Source organism: Grampus griseus (genome assembly GCF_964374135.1).
Source record: "Grampus griseus genome assembly, chromosome: 2".
In the NCBI taxonomy this organism is placed as follows: domain Eukaryota; kingdom Metazoa; phylum Chordata; class Mammalia; order Artiodactyla; family Delphinidae; genus Grampus; species Grampus griseus.
The window spans coordinates 137,468,921-137,487,122 of record NC_139018.1 but is presented as its reverse complement, the minus strand read 5'-3'; the positions used below and the strand labels follow the sequence as shown (position 1 = coordinate 137,487,122).

The window sequence follows — 18,202 nt, the reverse complement described above, 5'->3', positions numbered from 1 at the left end:
AGAGCCACTTGAATCAGGACCTGCACGATGCCCAGGGGATTCCCATGCACAGTAACTGTTGAGACTGCTGTATACTCTCTCCAGCAACTATAGCTGATTATGCTGGAATCCTGGATGTTAACGATTACTGACTCTGGTTTAGAGAGGTTTGGGGCTAGTCGGGGACAGAGCTGGGATTTCATTCTGGGTGGAACCCTCAAACCACCATGCAATGCCTGTTTTCACGCCCAAGGTAAGGTGCTAGAGCTTGCCTGTCCCTACCGTGGACTCAAAAGCAGAACTCCCTGCTCTAGACCCCTGTGCTCCCTTGTCCCCCTGAGCCTCCAAGGAGGACAAGTGCCTGGGACTGACTTGGCTGCTCTCCTCTGTCCCCTCCTGCAGATGTGCAGCACATTAAAAGGAGAGACATCGTGTTGAAGCGAGAACTGGGCGAGGGAGCCTTTGGAAAGGTCTTCCTGGCCGAGTGCTACAACCTCAGCCCCACCAAGGACAAGATGCTCGTGGCCGTGAAGGTAATTCTCAGAGGCGTGTGGGCCCCAGGAAGGAAGAGGAGTGGCTGGGGTCAGGTGGGAGGGAAAGAGAGACTCACTCCATTCTGGAAGATGGTATCAACTAATGTTATCAGATGCAATCAAGATGGTATAAACTAACGTAATCAGATGCCCTTGCTCCAAGGTCAATGAAGTTTCCTTAGGACCCAAATCAACTTCCTTTGGCTTCGGAGGTCAAGAGCTGTAGCACATAAGGGGGCTGTGCCCACGGTGCAGCCGGAGGGACAAGTTATGCTTTTGATGGGCCCTGGTTTTATTCTGGAGGCCCTGGGCTCACCGCTGTCCCCAGCTGGCCCTCCTCCCACCTCAGCGACTTTGCAGGATGTGCTGCCCGTGCCCAGAAAGTCATTTGACCATTTCTCGGGAGTACAATTGCATGAGGGGCGAGTAGCTCACAGAGGCCCTGGGAGCCACTGCTCAAGTCAGCAGACGTCACTGGGCATAGGAGATGGGCTGGGGGGTCAGGTACTGAGCACAGGGAGGGACAGCGAGTGAGGCTGGAGGACATTCTTAGGTACCCCGTGGGATCCAGGTTCAGCGCCCAAGGGGCAGCATGCCTGAGGGTTCCTGCCTTCTTAGATGAGTCGTTAACCACAGGGCTTTGGTATTGCTGAGCCAGCCCTGCGGATTTGCAGTTGGAGCCGAATTGCTTGGGGCAGGAGAGAAGGAACTTTGCTACTACCAGTTGTCTTCCTCCAGCAGGAAGCAGCTTCTCTCAGTCACTGTTAGACACGTCTTTGAACACGACTGGCACAGACAAGAGTCAAGTAGCCTCGCTGAGGCACCCACAGGTCTGGGGTGTGGAGTGGTCCCTGTGGGAGTGGGTGCAGCGAGCAGGCCTCTGAGGCCAGCGTGAATTCTGCGTGATGTTCTGGGCTGAGAGCAGGAGATACCTCCTTCCCCACGAGGACTCTCACCTGGGCCTCGAAAGGTCCATCCTTAGCACTGAGGGCTCATGACCGAGCCACCTCTTCATGGCAGTTGCATATTTCTGAGACTTTGGGGTCTCTGTAGTCACAGTTTGTTGTGTCTGCAGAGGGTAAGTGCCCTCCATGGATGCAGGCAGTGCTGTGCAGGCTACCGGCATACGGTAGGAATCAGAGAGCTGGGTGGGTGCCTGGCCATCACTGATTAGCTCTGTGACCCTGTGCAAGATGCTTAACCTCTTTGAGCCTCAGTTTCCTTCTCTGTATAATAGGAGATATAATATCCCCTCTTTAAAATTTTGGTGATTAAATTACATAACATATGAAAAATTTTTAGTATACTGCTTGGGACACAGTAAATGCTTAGTAAAGACTCATTGCTATTTGTTTTTATCAACATCATTATTCTTGATGTTGATATTATCCAATGTGCTTAGACACACGACATATGACCTGCTGAGCTTGCATTGACCGTCTAGAACAGGGGTTGCCAAACTCCTGCTATACTAGGCCAGATAGTAAAAATTTTAGGTTTTGAGGACCATACACTCTTCCTTACAGCTCAACTCTACCCATGTAGTGGGAAAGCAGCCTAAACCATACATAAATGAATGGGGGGGTGGCTGTCTTCCAATACTTTTTCTTTTTTTTTTCAGAAGTGGGCATTGTCTGTTGACCTCTGCTCTAGAAAATAAATAAGGAACTAGCATATTGCCCCATAAAAGGCTAATGCTTATTATTGCTGGATATGCTGTGAGTAAACTTGCTCAGTGTGTCTCCATAGACATGGGATGGTCAGATTAGTGAGGGTGTCTTTAAACAGTTTGGACCAGGGATGTGGAAAGCTTTCTAATTTTGTCCCTAAACTTAGAATCTACCCTGCCCTAAAAATTTTAATTTATAGGATGACACTAATCGACTGGGTGTTCCAGCATCCATCTGGGGACTGGTGGATGAACTTAATATTTTTGTGCTTTGACCAGGAAATGAAATGATGGCCTAAACCCTAGGAAACGTTTCCCGATGAGTGGTCTGGTATTAAGGGGCAGTACCGAGATTGGGTAATGCAGAAAATGTGTTTCTGTTGTCACCCTTTTAAAAGGGTTTCCCTTCCTCCTTTTTGGTCTGGGAAGCTTGAGAAGATGAATGTTCTGGGATTTTACACCATTTGCCTCCCAATGGATCCGCCCAGCGACCAACTGGGGGAGGAGATGCTTGTCTTCTCTGGAGAACAGCCAAGAAATGGTGTTTCCTGCTTCTCATCCTCTTTAGATTGTATTCCGTTTTGCAGGCTTCCTCCTCTTGAGTTTGTTCTCAAGTTGATGCAGGGTAATTATGGACTTCCAGAGAACACATCCAAGTATAACCCCAAATTAAGTTTTCCCACAGTTGTGGTTTTTAAAGCAAGATTTTTTTGCCCAGCAGTTGCTATGGTGGAAACAAAGAGCCGAAATCCCAGCCTCTGTTCTGAAGACACTTGCAGTCTGTTGGGGAGACAAGAGAATACCCATGAAACAAACGCAGAGCAGGACAAGACAGAGTGTCATTTGTATATATGTTTAGTGTTAAGAGTGACATTAAAAGCATGTAATTCATGATATTTTTAAATAGGTAGTGCAACTTTTAAATAGTTATTTGACAAACAATAGACTTGTTCAAGAGTCTCCTCTGACAGACAAATAGCCGATAAGACTATGAGAAATGTGTCCAGCCTGATTAATCATCAGAAATACGTAAATTGAACCATAATGAGATACCACTGTATACCAAGCAGAATGGCTAAATAACAATGACAAAACCAAGTGCTGACAAGGATATGGAGCGATTGCCACTTTCATACTCTGGTGGAAATATAAAGTGGTCTGATTGTTTTGAAAAACAGCTTGGTATTTTAGAACATTGGCATCTGTGTGACCTAGCACTTGCACTCTAGGTCTAGACCTGACAGCTATCTATCTATCTGTTTGTCTATCTATCTATCTATGTCTATCTATCTTTCCACAAAGAGATGTGTTTAAGAATGTTCATAAGCATTCTTTATAACAGCCAAAAGCTACAAACAACCCCAGTGTCCATCAGTAGCAGCTTGGATAAATAAATGTGGTATATTCATTCAGTGAGAAACTTTGCAACAAGGAAAATGAATGAACTACAGCTGCATGCAACAATTTGGAAAAATCTCAAAAACACAGTGCTGAATGAAAACAGACAGATATAGAAATATACATATATTATATATATATATATAGCACTATATGTATGATTCCATTTATTTAAAATTCAAAAAATAAGTACAACTAAGCTCTGGTGTTTATGGATGTGTGTATCTCTGCACATGTACTAAAATGGGTTTTAGTATATTAGTAAAATCTGAAGCTGAGCATCCGTTGAAATATCTCCGCCCCAATAAAAGAAAAGGAAAATGGAAAGCAGCAAAACCCCTAGACTGGAAATGATGATGTGAAGTGACTCTGAAGGAGATGGCAGCTGTTGAGAAATTTGAACGTTCTTGCCATCTAGACTGCTTCTCCCCCAACCGACGAAACAGCCCCACTGAAACCCAGGGTTGGGAGTGGACATGAGACCTGATGTACATAAAGGAGAGACTAAAAAGGGCAATGTCTTCAGACTTTGGGGGAAAAAGGAGATGAGAAGGGAAAATTCCAGATCTCCTCTTTGCTCTATGGATACCACTGGAAGGGCCTGGACACAACCTCCCTGGCTTCAGAGACTCCTTGGCAAGCCCTGTCTTCCTGCACCAACAGTTGGCAGCTGTGAGGAACACCCATTCCATCCCATGCCACTGGCTGGTGACCCATTTTGAAGTTTCCCAGCTCCGAAGAGGTTGAGCATGGACTCTGCTGAGAGGTGCATGAGAGTCTCTGGGCTGATTTTCCTTCTCAAGATTTTTTTCCTGGCATCTCTGTCCCAATTGCATCAATCCCTGGGGACCTGGGCCGCTTGCAGCTCTGGACCCCAGTTGCCACAATAGACCCCTTGCCAATTACATAGGAACTTCAGGTTTAACCCAAGAGCTGGAAAGCCCATCATAAAAGTAGAGAGATAATGGGTAGGAGAAGGGGTGTGGAAAGACCAAAAGAGACAGCAGTTGCTTTGTGCCCCATCTTCCAAATGAGGAACTCCTATCTGCTCTGCAGAGTAGGTGCCAGCCCTGGGAATGATGGCTGCGACTGCTCGAGAGCTGAGAATGGAAATATCCAACGGCTGCCATTGGCATCCGGACTGTGCGAGAGACTGATTTACAGAGATGGAGAGAGGCCATCTGGCTGGCCCCAAATTTGATCTACTTTTCCCTCTCGTAAATCCAGTGTTCACATAAATCTCTGTATTCTCATCCCACTCATGCTGGGTTCCTTTTTTTTTTTTTTTTTTTTTTCCTTTTTATTCTTCATGAAAATAAGTAAATCACTGACAGTCATCCTATACCCATGCCCCAGTCCATGAAGCTCAGGAGCTGGGTCACCGAGAGAGGCTCCCTCTCACCATGAGTCTCTGCCTTCTTCCGCCCGTAGAAAGAAGGCTTTGCAGACATCTTTGTTCTGGTTGCATGTGGACACACGGCAGCCTATGCCTTTATTATCGGGTAGATTTTCTGAGAAGGCAGCCAGAGATGAAGTGGAAAGCACATGAGATCAGAGCTGGTAAATCAGTAATGGACCAGTGGCCCTCCCACTTCCCTGCTGGCCTTGGCCTGCCCTCTAGACCTGGTATCCTTGCTGGGCCCAGCCATTCTGCTGACTGCCCACACGCCTCACCTTTCCTGACCCTTTCCTCTGCCCTTTCACATCTTTTAACTTCCGTGCCCACCATTCCCCTGAGGACCTGACCAGTGACTAATTCATCTGATAAATTAACGCAAGCAGGTATGCTGGACAGGAATGTATCCTGGGCTCCACACTCAAGCTATTACTTCTTACATGATCTTTGACAAATCATTTCCCTGTTCTGGACCTCAGATTTCTCACCTGTAAGATGGGAAAACTGTATTAGACAGCTTCCAACATTTTGGTCAAGAGTAGAATCATTTAATCCAACACTTTTTTGGTGAAACCTCCAAATTTTGAAAAGAATGCAAGGTGGTGCTTGTTGAAGTCCTTGATCGCTGGCTGAGACACCATGGCTCTAGAGGCATTGCCATTGAACTTGGTGGTACCAAGAAGCCCAGCACCAAGAGATTACTGTGGTATAATTAAATTCTAGCTTCTGTCATTCAAGTTGTGTGAATGTGTCCTGATCCCCAGAGGAAACTGAGCCACCAGAAATGAGCAGGTGGAAACATGGTATCTAGGGCCCTTTTAAAGCTATGAGTCCACCATCTCTCATGTATGCTAATGACTGACGGAGGTTTGATGGGCCCCTTAGATATGCTTTTTGCACATTCACATTCCTGCAGCGCTGTAAGCCCAAGGCAGCCCCGTGGATTTCAGCTAGTGGGGATTGCAGTGGCAAGAGGAAGATCTCTGGTTCGGGAGGCTTCTCAAGAGTAGCATAATTTACAGGGGAGCCTAGTCTGCCCAAATAACCAGAAAAGGCCAGATGCTTGGCAGAGGGAATGCAAACCAATCGCGTCTAGGTTTCCACTACCCTGAACATGATGTGTAAACCTCACACCCATTCCTTCATTGCCTCGTGTCTTGTCTTTTGAGGTTACTGAACTCTGTCATTTGAAGCAAGTGGATGTTTGGCTCCATTTGCCTTCTGACCTCATGAGGTGGATGGGGAAGGCTGAAGACATATGTGAGCTCAACTGTGCAGGCTGCTCCTCCTGTAGAAATGACCCTGCCCTTCACAGTTCATCATTCAGCATGGCTGCGTTGGTCATTGCTGGGCTGTATTCAAGGTCCTGTTCAAGGACCCTTGGAGGTGGTCTGGTCTCACCCTCCCCTTCTGGTCTACAAAGTCCACATTCACTGACACCCCTTTGAACCACTGCTCTTCCATTTATCTTCCTGGGTCCCAGGGCAAGTGGCTTGGTCTGGTGCTTCTCCCTCACACCGGGTCTCCCACTCCCACAGGGGCCAAGTTGTGACATTTCTGTGGCCACCAGATGCCCACCCTCCCATCCTACCCTGGGACTTTGTGATACCTTACCAGGTCCTGGTCCTGGGTGGGTCCTAAGCCTTCTGCCCATTAACTGCTGTTCCCACAGCTGTAGTCCCAGTTACACCCCAGTACTTCCTTCAGCCCCCTAAGGGAGGACACAGGTGCCTTCTAGAAGCCAAAGTGTTCATGTTTCTCTGCAAATATACACTTTTTCATAATCTAAAATCAAGAAATAGAAAGAGCAAGGAAACTTAATTACACTGTCAGCCTGATTTCAGATGGGCTGTGAGCATAGGCTAATTTACAAAGATAAAACATTTGGGGCAGTGGTTCCCCCACTGTTTATTTTAGCTGTGAGACCATTTCTTTGGGGAAATCTTGGGGGCATGGGCCTTTGTCAGACCTTCTACCTCCCAGCTCCCTCCCTCCGCCATTCACGCTGATCTCTGAGGAAGCCTAGGGCTCTGAGATGAACAAAGTTTGAAATAACTGGCTGGCAGATGGGATGGGACGTGGGTGTCAAAAAGTTGGTTTCTGTTTCTACAAGGTTCAAAATGCTGGAGGAAGCAGGAGTCAGGTCTGGCTATTGTGATTTAGCCTCATGCTCTTTAAAGGCGATTAGGATCGTACTTGTTGGGAATCAGCATTGTCTTTATTATGGGCACCAGCTTTCTTCCCAGGAGGGGAACCTAGCTGCTAAAAACCAGTATCCCGGGCTTCCCTGGTGGCGCAGTGGTTGAGAGTCCGCCTGCTGATGCAGGGGACATGGGTTCGTGCCCCAGTCCGGGAGGATCCCACATGCCGCGGAGCGGCTGGGCCCGTGAGCCATGGCCGCTGAGCCTGCGCGTCCGGAGCCTGTGCTCCACAACGGGAGAGGCCACAACAGTGAGAGGCCCGCGTACTGCAAAACAAACAAACAAACAAACAAAAAATAAAATAAAATAAAATAAAATAAAATAAAAACCAGTATCCCGTGTTGTTTCCAGGCCCTGAAGGATCCCACCCTGGCAGCCAGGAAGGATTTCCAGAGGGAAGCTGAACTGCTCACCAACCTGCAGCACGAGCACATTGTCAAGTTCTATGGGGTGTGTGGCGATGGGGACCCCCTCATCATGGTCTTTGAATACATGAAGCACGGAGATCTGAACAAGTTCCTCAGGTAAGCGAGGATGGCCATCCCTGCCCCTAACCCCCACCGAACCCCTGGGGTTCTCTCTGGAGCCAGAAGTCCTATCGCTCCTCTGAACACTTCAGTCTGGAGATTAGAAATGAAAACAACCTTTCATTCTTCTACATTACCTCCTGAGCAGTTGGATATAGGCCTTTGCCCCTGATTTCTAGGGGGGGATGTTGAGGATGCTATGAAAAGGAACCTGTACTCTTCTTCCTGATTCTAAGGTAGACTAAGAAGAAGGGCAGAGTGTGAAATGGGTCCAAGGAGGGAGATCAGAGGACCTGCCAGCCTGTAACTTCCAACTTTAAGATTCTAGGGCCGGCCCTTCCCCTGATGCCGTGAATAGCTTTCTGACTTTGTGCCTTATGTTCTCACTAGCAAAGTGAGGCTAGCACCTTCCACACCTCCTAAAAACCTTTTTGTCAGAGACTTTTTGATGATGAATAAAAAGGTACAAGGTTACAAACTCACTGGGAGACAGAGATGGTTGAATTCAAGGGCAGATTTTCCCCCAGATAAATTTAGAACTGGGCTATCCAGTATAGTAACCATATATGGCTATTTAAATTTAAATTTACAATAACTAAATTTAAATAAGATTTAAAAATTCCTCTGTCTCACTAGCCACACTTCAATTACTCAGTAGCCACATGTGGCTAGTGGCTACCATATTGGACAGTGCAGTATAGAACATTTCCATTAATAGAAAGTCCTGTTGGCTAGCACTGTTCTAGAAGGATTGGATTTTTTGTAAGAAGGGTTCCCGCAAACCTAGAGCAGGATCATCTGGATTTTGAGGGGCTCCTGATGGAACTTTTAAGAGACTGAGACCCCAAGCAGATGTTCTGGATGGAGTTACAGTGGGGTTTGGGGAGATGTGAAATCTACCTTCCCCAAAGAAGATAGCATCTCACTGACAGAGCAGAGTTAGCACTTCTCTGCCTCTCATACCTGTTACCTCCAAGTAGTGCCCAGATGTGGAAGAAGCAGGCATGTGTGAGCGTCTGTGGAATCCAGGGTCCCAGGAAGCACATTGAACACTCGGGCCCTGGACGCTTTTAGGGTGTGGTTCCACTGCTGAGAATGAGATTTCCAGAGCTCAGATGTGGGTTATGGCAAACTCTAGCACACTCCCCAAACCTTGATGAGCATCTCCTTGAAGTGGGACATTCAACTGAGTGCTGTGGTGTTTTGAGGAGGGAATGGAAAGGGTTGGTAGCAGGTTTCCAAAATTGGCCCTAGAGGAATTGGAAGGTATCTGTAGGCTTTTCTAAACTTCCTGAACTTGGTTTCACAGTGAAATTTACTCCTTTCCTGAAGAATTGAGTCCTTAACATAAGACAGACTTGGGTTCATATTCTGAATATGTCTTAGTGATGTAACCTGGAGCAAGTTATTAACCCCTAATTCTCTCTCCTAGAAAATGAGACTATTCATAACTGCTTCACATGTTTGTTGTTATGAGTATTCAATGACTATATTTGTATAAGGCCTGGACAAGTTTCCCATGTAGCTAGGTGTTCAGTCAATGGTAGCTACAATTAAAAGTATTACAATTATTATTTTATCAGAACTGTGAACCATGGTAGTTTCTAATACAGGCAGCATCCTTTCTCAGGACTCGGGATCTTCCTCTTCCTGTGCTTCCATTTCCCTGAGGTCAGAGGGACATGGTCCATTTTCCATCAAGCCCTCCCCATAGATTCAGTGGTGCCTTCAGCCCCAAGTACCACCAGCAAGGCTAAAGAGAGGTCCCGAGTGCCACTCCGTACCACTGTCATGCCCGCTCTAAGGAACAGGAAGAAAAAGAAAAAGAGAGAAGAAGGCCCTTCCTGCTCTTGCATCTCCCAGTGGGTGTGTTTTAGGGGCAGGCTGCAGTGCACTCTCCTGGTAAGTGGGAATGTGGCTTGCCTGCTGATCCCTCTTCCTTGTGAGCTGATGTAGTAGTTCTCCTTTGGAGGCATGAGGTAGGCAGTGCCCACAGGAGATAATAAAATGAACGTGTTATATTTAACGGTACCTTTCAGTGGTAACCGGAGAAGCAGTAAAACAGGCTGAGGTCTCATTGTACACCAGGGCTCCTTGGCTCACAACTATATAAATAAGGGCCCTGGGTGTGTTTAGAGCTGACTGGGCTCTTTAGAGAAAAGAGTGAACACTAAAAGTGACTGATATGACAGGGCAAGGTGTTAGGATAACAAATCTGGCCCATGATTTGGGATGGAGCAGGTGCTGTGGCTCCCCAGGTCTCTGCCTCAGGGTCACAGGGTCTCTTCATCCCATCTTACCATTAACAGAAGTTATCCAATCCTATACAGTGTGGTGGAGAGGTCAGGAGGTAGACTGAAGAGCGTTGCTACCCGAAATGTGGACTGTATCAGCCCTGGAAGCATCAGCCCTGGGAAATGCAAATGAATGAGCTCTGCCTAGCCAATCAGAATCGTAGGGGCCCAGGAATTGTATTTAACAAGCCCTCTGGAAGCTTAAAGTTTAAAACTCTCTTCCAGAGCCACATGTCACCCATGTGGCCACTGTGGGACCTCTGTGACTTTGACCAAGTGATCTGATCATTTCGTGCCTCGGTTTCCTTATCTTGAAAATTGGGGTGGGAAGATTGAGTGAATTAATATATAATATTTAAGATACTTAGAGCAGAGTGTGGAACATAGTAAGGGCTGTGTAAGAGTTAATTGTTTTATTAATTGTTCTGTAGTAGACATCAAGAACCTGGGAAGCCCCTGGATAACCATAACATATTCAAGAGTAGGTTCATTCCCTGATTCGTTAAAGCATGTCTGCTGTCATCTTAGTTGGGAATCTGGTTGTAGAGTTTGACCATATCCATACTCACAGAGTATAATTTTGGGTAGATAGAAATAGTCCATAAGTAGACTGAGAAGAGATCTCATTCATTTCTGTGGTACATTCCAGAGAACAGGAACTCAAGAAGACATTTCCCCTTGATCTCCTTAATTCTCTCTGCCCCCTCTCTTCTCCCACTAACCCCACAGGGCCCATGGGCCAGATGCAATGATCCTTGTGGACGGGCAGCCACGCCAGGCAAAAGGAGAGCTGGGGCTCTCTCAAATGCTCCACATTGCCAGTCAGATTGCCTCTGGCATGGTGTACCTGGCCTCCCAGCATTTCGTGCACCGGGACCTGGCCACCAGGAACTGCCTGGTTGGAGCTAACCTACTGGTGAAGATCGGAGACTTTGGCATGTCCAGAGATGTCTACAGCACTGATTACTACAGGGTAAGGTGGCTTCTCCAGATGCAGCAATCCGTGGCAGAGCTAGTACCTTCTCACATGTCTTTGTCATTGTCCATTAACCCTGTTACTCCGGAGCACACATATACACATCTGTGCCCAGATATACATCTGATGCTTATCCTTTGGCCACTCCTGCATCTCAACATACCTGTTAATTATTCTCTGGATAGCTCACTCCTCCCTTCCACCTGGATAGGGATACTTGACTGTATCCTTACATTGCAATGACATAATGCACTGTGTTCTTACTTCCATCAATACTCATTCTTCATGCAAACAGATACATACACACACACACACACACATATATATATATCCCCAAATGCTCACGTGGACAAGCTTAACTTGGTGCTACATTTTAACATCTTTCAACTGAGTTCCATATCCAGCCTCACCCACGACACATTTTATTCTTTAACATCATTTGGTGAGCTTATAGGCTTGTTTTCAAAGGTAGATCTTGATAAGAAGTCAGAACCCAACATAAAGTAGCAAAAATGGTTAACGTATTGCTGAGCAGAATTATCCAAATGGCATAGGAAAGATGAGGGAAGGAAGCAGGTTCTCATTGCCAACTTTGGAGAGAGGTACAGATGGGCCTTAGGAAAAGATTTTTGATTGTGAGAGGAGATATCACGTTCAATTTTACCTCTATAAAAGTATCTACTTTATATTAATAGGTGTCTTATTTTGCTCCCCTTTGTATTTGGGAATCATCTTCCCACGGATCAGTGAGTGGTTCTGACAATGTTATTATTGCCAGGGAAAGGACGGGTGGGCATGAGTGGCATTTATTCCCAAAAGGAGAAATATGGGTGCAACCTGTATACAGAGATAGGATAACTTCTGCAAGTTGATTGGGAGGCAGATGCCTCAAATATATGGAAGATTTACTTTGGGGTCTTTGAATGGGTAAGGAGTTTGGATGGTATATAAGGAGAGGGTGGGGCAATGTTTTGGAGGTTGAGAGGCATGGCAGCCATTTCCCTCATCTTCTTTGTACAGAATGAATGATCATATTGTGAATCAAAGGACCTAGATATATGTCTTTTTGGCCTGAGCACGGTGGGTCAGGAGGCTGTGGATTTGGGGTTGGCATCTGTTAATCAATTCTGTCTGGATGCTCTCGATGGCTTTGCCTAAACGACATTGCCCAGACGTTATAAGGGATCACTCAAGACACTTTATTTTAGCCATAACCTGGAGAAAAATGGAATATTTGAGAAATTCCTTTTGTGGCTAAAAATGGACGAGTTCATGGTACAGCCAAAAGATGGCAGATGGTAGACCATCATGAGAATATGAAGCAAAGTAGACCAAACAGTAGCGAAGGTAGAAAGTCTGCAGAAAACTGGGCAGTTTCTCTAGCTACCTGCCCAGTCCAACATCCCTAGATATGGAAAAAGGAGCATGATGTAGCAGTAGGCACAGACTGATGGGCAGGGCAGACCTGCCAGGAAATATCAAAGTGGAGTCTTTCTTTTGCATCTAGACCAATTTTTTTTCCAGTCATTTCCAAGGGAGGCATCGGTGTGGTCACTAAGGGCCCATGGGTCATAGATTTCTTGAGTCTAGCTGGAACTGGCACCGTTTAATTGCTTCTGCACTCTGCATAATGGGGTTTGCTGGCCTGTCTGGCTGAGCTCAGATTTATGCTGGTGTTGATAAAAGCAAGGGATGGATCATTGTTTTTCTGTGTGAGGCAGATGTTTGATTATACCAATCTGGTCTCCACTGGCTTTACCAGGGTGTTGGGAAACAATATCTGACCAGAATGTGTGCAAACTCAACTTTAAGCTTGCTTCAAGGAGTGCAATTGATATTTCTTGATTTTGATTTAAAAGAGAGAAGAAAAAAAAGATTACATCTCCAGATGATCCTGCTGTGCCCTGACCTGAACAGTTGTGAACTGTTGCTCTTTATACCTGGGAGAGCTACAAGGAGTAAATCCATCTTGTGTCTGTGGGCTCCAGGGCAGATTGGAATTCAAGGATGGGAGAGTGAGGTGGGAAAATGTTCACATACCAGGTATCCACAGTTCCCTTTTCATGAGTTCTAAGCCAGGTATAAGCAGAGGCCAGCTGGCCTGAAAATGTGTGTCTTTGGTCCCAAGGAAGTATAAAATAAAAAAAAGGATAGCTGGGGCTTCCCTGGCAGTCCAGTGGTTAAGACTCTGCCTTCCAATGCAGGAAGCGTGGGTTCGATCCCTGGTCGGGGAACTAAGATCCCACATGCCATGGGGTGCAGCCAAAAACTTAAAAACAAAACCAAAAACGGACAGCTGTTGCAGTAAAAACACAATGCACCATCAGAGAACTGCATATCCACTCATGGTGGGTAGATATTATACTCTACATATTCAAAGAGCAGCTTGTGTCGTATCTTCATGTTCAGTACAGGTGCCCACAAGGTCGTCATGTGTACACAGTCCCACCCCCTCCCTCACCTTCTGTAAAACAAAAGGCAGAAGTAGACTTGCCTGAGGTCATATCAGTAATAAACTGTGAAGTCTTATTATCCGTATTGGAAGACATCAAGGTGACAAGGGAGTTCTGTATTTGGGCCCAATGTTACCTATGTTCACATCCTAACACTGCCATTAACAGCCATGGGACCTCAATGTGCTTTCCTGAAACCTCTATTTAATTTCCCCGTTTCTCAAATGAGGACAAACATGGTCTCTCAATCAGGTTATTTTTGATGTTAAGCAAGTTGATCTGTGTAAAGAGCCTGGAATACACTACTTACTGGATAAACTGTTGTTTATTTTCCTTAGTCCCCTTCACACCCAAGGCAGGAGAACCTCAGGGATAATCTTATTTCCACATGTAGTTCTCAGGTCAGAGAGAAGGACCTCCTGACCATTGGAAAATAAACTGGGATCATGTAGCTGCCCCAAAGGAGCAGAGCCTTTATGTTGACCACCTTTGGAAAATTTCCTTCCCAAGGTTTCAACTTAAATAGAAATACTGGGTCATCAGTACTTGCCTGTTCTTCTGGTCTGTGTTTATGTGGTCTTGCTCATGAATCTTAGAGCTAAGTCCATGTTCAGGTGATTTATGAAAGATTTTTTTTGTTTGGTACACCGGCTGAGACTCTGGGAGAATACAGTGATTTATTAGATAGCAAGAACGCTGAAGGATTCTCTCTGCAAGCTGACACCCGGGACAGGTTTGCACCTCTCGGCTACCATACGTTACTGAAATCTGTTGGGCCTAGGAGTTTGCTGATTTCTGGTACCTAACACAGCTAAATGCAGATAATTCAGGCGTGTGTGTGTGTGTGTGTGTGTGTGTGTGTGTGTGTGTGTGTGTGTGTGTGTGTGTGTGTGTGTGTGTGTGTGTGTGTGTGTGTTTGTGCGCGCGCGCGCGCACATGCGCTCATCTGCCCAGTGTAGATTCCAGGGTGTGTATAGGAGGGCAGAGGGGGAGGTGGAGATAAACTCCTCCTTTTATTCTTTCCTTTTTAATTTTTTAAAACAAAGAGCTGCCATCTGGCTCATGCACAGGTGGTATGAAAATGATGTACAAAGGTGAACTGCTTAATTTCCTGTTACATATTTACAGAGAGAAAACAAACATCTCTGCACCAGAGTGAGTGCCAGAGCGATTTGTTCTCGCTTCTTAAGACTATGCCCCATGACAGATCCCTTTTCCTTGTATGGGTCACTGACTCATACACTTCTGAGACTGCCTTTAACCTGGGTTTGACAAGGGTGGGGTTTTGGTACCATTATATCTTTCTCAGAATATCAGACAACACTAAGAGTTTAGGGCTCAAATCTGGAATTAAAGAAAGTCCTGAAGAAGATGAGGTTGGAATTCCAGAATAGAAATGTTTTCAGATGTTTTGATTTGGAGGGGAGGTGGTATGCTGATACAGGAAGAATGGGGGTGTAAGAGATTGGTGCTCTGATCCTACTGATGCAGAGGGCCAGGGGTGCACCTTCCTGTTCACTCTGCTGTCCTCTGTGCCTGGCACAGGACCTAGAACTTGGCAAACATCCAATAAACATATGAACAAATGCATGAAAGAATGAATGAAGTCAGAATGGGAATTCAGAGTTAGGCAGGAAGTGGATTAGGCCAGACCAAGAGGAGCCTGAATAGGTATCACCTTTGTGGAAGGGCTTCCATGCCCTGCAGGGCCAAGCATCGGGATCCCTTCAATAGGCTCCCCAGTTAAGATCTAGGGCAGATCTTATGTGTTCCAGCTACACCTAATAGTGACAGAGGTGACAACCAGAATGGTAGCAGCAGAGAATCAGTGGATGAATAACTCTGCTCTTGAATCCCGCCTGATTCTCCTGTGTCCTGGGGCTCCCTGCTTGATCATGTAAGCCCTCACACCAAAACCAGCTGAAGGAGGCATGCTCATTTTACACATGCTGATTGTGGAGCTTTGCACTTTCTCACCAGCCTCTTAGTGCTCTACTGGGAAAGGAAGAGGGTCTTCTGAAATCTTCCAGGTCAGCTATTATTGGCCTCCGTTTTATAGTTAAGCCTTGGAGAGGGTTGGTGATGTGTTCAAGACCTTGAGATTCTCCAGCAGCAAGTCAGTGTTAGAGCCTTTATACAGCCTTAGGATGAGTGATCCACTTTGTACATTTGCTAAACTTGTCCATGCTGGTTTATTTCCCCTTGTGCCAAATACCCTAGCCATTGAGAAGGTCCATGTGCTGGGGACAGGATTCAATACAATTCCCTGACTATGTGCAAGGATGAAGAGAATGTGATCTGTATTCCCAAGGAAATGAAATTTTCATAGGGAATATAAAACAGAATGAAAATTTGTAATTCCACCATAACACAATAGGGTTACCAATTTCAAAAGCCCATGTAATTAGAGGGATAATTTGGGTCTTGAGGCAGTCAGTGGGTTGAATTTTAGGAGGAATAAAAATAGTTTTGAAATAGGCAAACCAGGAGAGTGATCTGGAACAGTGTGTCACTCAACCAGCCAAACCTGAAGGTACATGAAGGATGCATGGAAGGATGTTTGTAAAGGAAGGATGGGACCACTATGGCAGCTCTTGAAAGGCCAGCTAGCTGTTCTGACGTGGGTAACTGAAGGACAGTCATGGGAAGTTTGTCATCTGTTTTAGTGTAAATGAGGCTCTGTGAGGACCAGTCATCAGGCAGTGGCATGTAGGAGAGACGGCTGGGACCCGAGGCCACTAAAGCCATGGCAATGGTCCAGGGAAGAGACAATAAGGCTGTTTGCTGTGAGGTTAGCAGTGGAGTGTGGAAGAGAAGCCATCGGAATTAGTGGGGCTGGGAAAGGTGAACTCAAGGCTAGGGCCTGAGAACTCAAAGCCTCTATCCGTTTTGTACTGTAAGCTTGAAAAAGAATAACAGTGAAACGGAGGGTCGGGATGGATTTTTTACAAATGCATATTTTAGGCCACCTAGTCCATTCTGCATCCCTAGAGTGTTAAAAACAGATGAACAAATGCCAAATCATTCAATTTTAAAGAAACATGAAGCTGGAAGGAGCCTTAAATGTCATCTATTTCACCCCTGTGGCCCCAGGCAGAACAGCTTCAGAATCATTCCCGACAGATGGTTTGCTTGCTCTATTCTGGTGCATCTCCTGGGATTCCACTGGCTCCCCCTTATTCTTTCCAGCTGTGGCAAAGGGAAGCTATCATTAGTGAGAGATTTATCTATATTTTTCTTTCTAATTCGTAACACCCTTTAGAAGTGGGAAGTTCTCAGTTATGTCTAGCCAGAATTTTACCTGCTGCAAAATAAGTCTATATTTTCCTATATCCTTAGAGGAGATAAACACAGTTTATATTATAAAACAGACATTATAACACTCAGGAAAACGTGAAGATGCTCAGTGAGACCAAAATAGGTAATTGGTTGTGTTTTATTTGCTGGAGGGGAATCAATGGGATATAAATATCTCCCTCCCTTGACATGCCAAAAACATAATATCCTCTTTCTGAGAGCAGTTTCCAGGGGTCTCCTAAATTTGGTTTCACTTCCCTGTAATATTGAAATCTAGTTGTTTCCTTTTGTCAGTGACAGTGGTGCAGGCATGGGATAGATGCTATCATAGTCAGCCTGATCTCCATGGGGACAGATATTGCGGAAAAATAAGGACAGGCAGAATCCTCATCAGAAAGTTTCAAGAACATGAGGCATGTTTATACTGGAACCCAACCTCAAGAAAGGAGAGGAGAAGGCTGCAGGGTGTTAATTCACTTTATCCTTCTCTGCTCCTGTGGACGGTGGGGATAGCAGCCTCTTTATAACTTGACAGTGGCGAGTATTATAACAGACCCAGTTTGGGGTCCTCAAGTATAAACGGTTTTTTTTTTTTTTTTAATGACAAACTGAATATATAACATATAAAAATACATAAATTTCCATACAAATATCTTCTCTACCAGCTGTAATTAAGATATTTGTATGTGGGCTTCCCTGGTGGCGCAGTGGTTGAGAGTCCGCCTGCCAATGCAGGGGACACGGGTTCGTGCCCCGGTCAGGGAAGATCCCACATGCCGCAGAGCGGCTGGGCCCATGAGCCATGGCTGCTGAGCCTGCGCGTCCGGAGCCTGTGCTCCTTCCGCAACGGGAGAGGCCATGGCAGTGAGAGGCCCGCGTACCGCAACACACACACACACACACACACACACACACACACACACACACACACACACAGAAAAAGATATTTGCATGTAAAGAGAACAGTATGTTCCCTTGACTTCCTCCTAGTAGGGGACTGTATTTCTCTCCTAATCCTCAAAGCCCAGGACTTTGTGATCTGAGTCTAAACAGGAGGAGAGGGAGGAGGACTGGGTCAACATAGTGTTTGATATTCAGAATTTTAAACAGAGTTTTTACTCCCGGTTGTTTATTTTTTAAGTTTAGCCAATCCCACAGGACAAAGCTGAGGTGGGGATGGGAAGAACCCAGGAGAAAATGGGCAAAGTACCCACTAATTCTGGAGTCCAGCAGAGAGATATTCCTTTGAATCCTGAGCTTCTGCTTATGAGCTATGTGACCTCAGGAAATTTTCTTAAATTCTCTAAGCCTTAGATCCTCATCTGAGAAAAAAAAAATGAGAACAATTTCTTCTTTTGTGTGGGTTAAATAAGATAATGTATGCAAATTGCCTGGTACCTATTAGGCACTCAATAGATGGTAGTTATTATTCTATGTGAATGAATAAGGTAGAAATTATATACAGATCTTCCTCGACTT

The 18,202-nt window shown here is 45.6% G+C and overlaps 1 protein-coding gene across 4 annotated transcripts in view; it reads left to right on the top strand.

Annotated features, from left to right (window-relative positions):
- Window positions 1-18,202, top strand: part of NTRK3 (neurotrophic receptor tyrosine kinase 3) — a gene marked incomplete at both ends in the record, with an annotated part of 370,615 nt that overhangs the window by 319,065 nt on the left and 33,348 nt on the right. For all 4 annotated transcript variants that reach the window (XM_082649288.1, XM_082649287.1, XM_082649286.1 and 1 more), the window contains 3 exons: window positions 382-512; window positions 7,528-7,700; window positions 10,727-10,970. In XM_082649288.1, the coding sequence (XP_082505414.1) occupies window positions 382-512; window positions 7,528-7,700; window positions 10,727-10,970 (548 nt within the window). The remainder of the gene's footprint in view (window positions 1-381; window positions 513-7,527; window positions 7,701-10,726; window positions 10,971-18,202) is intronic.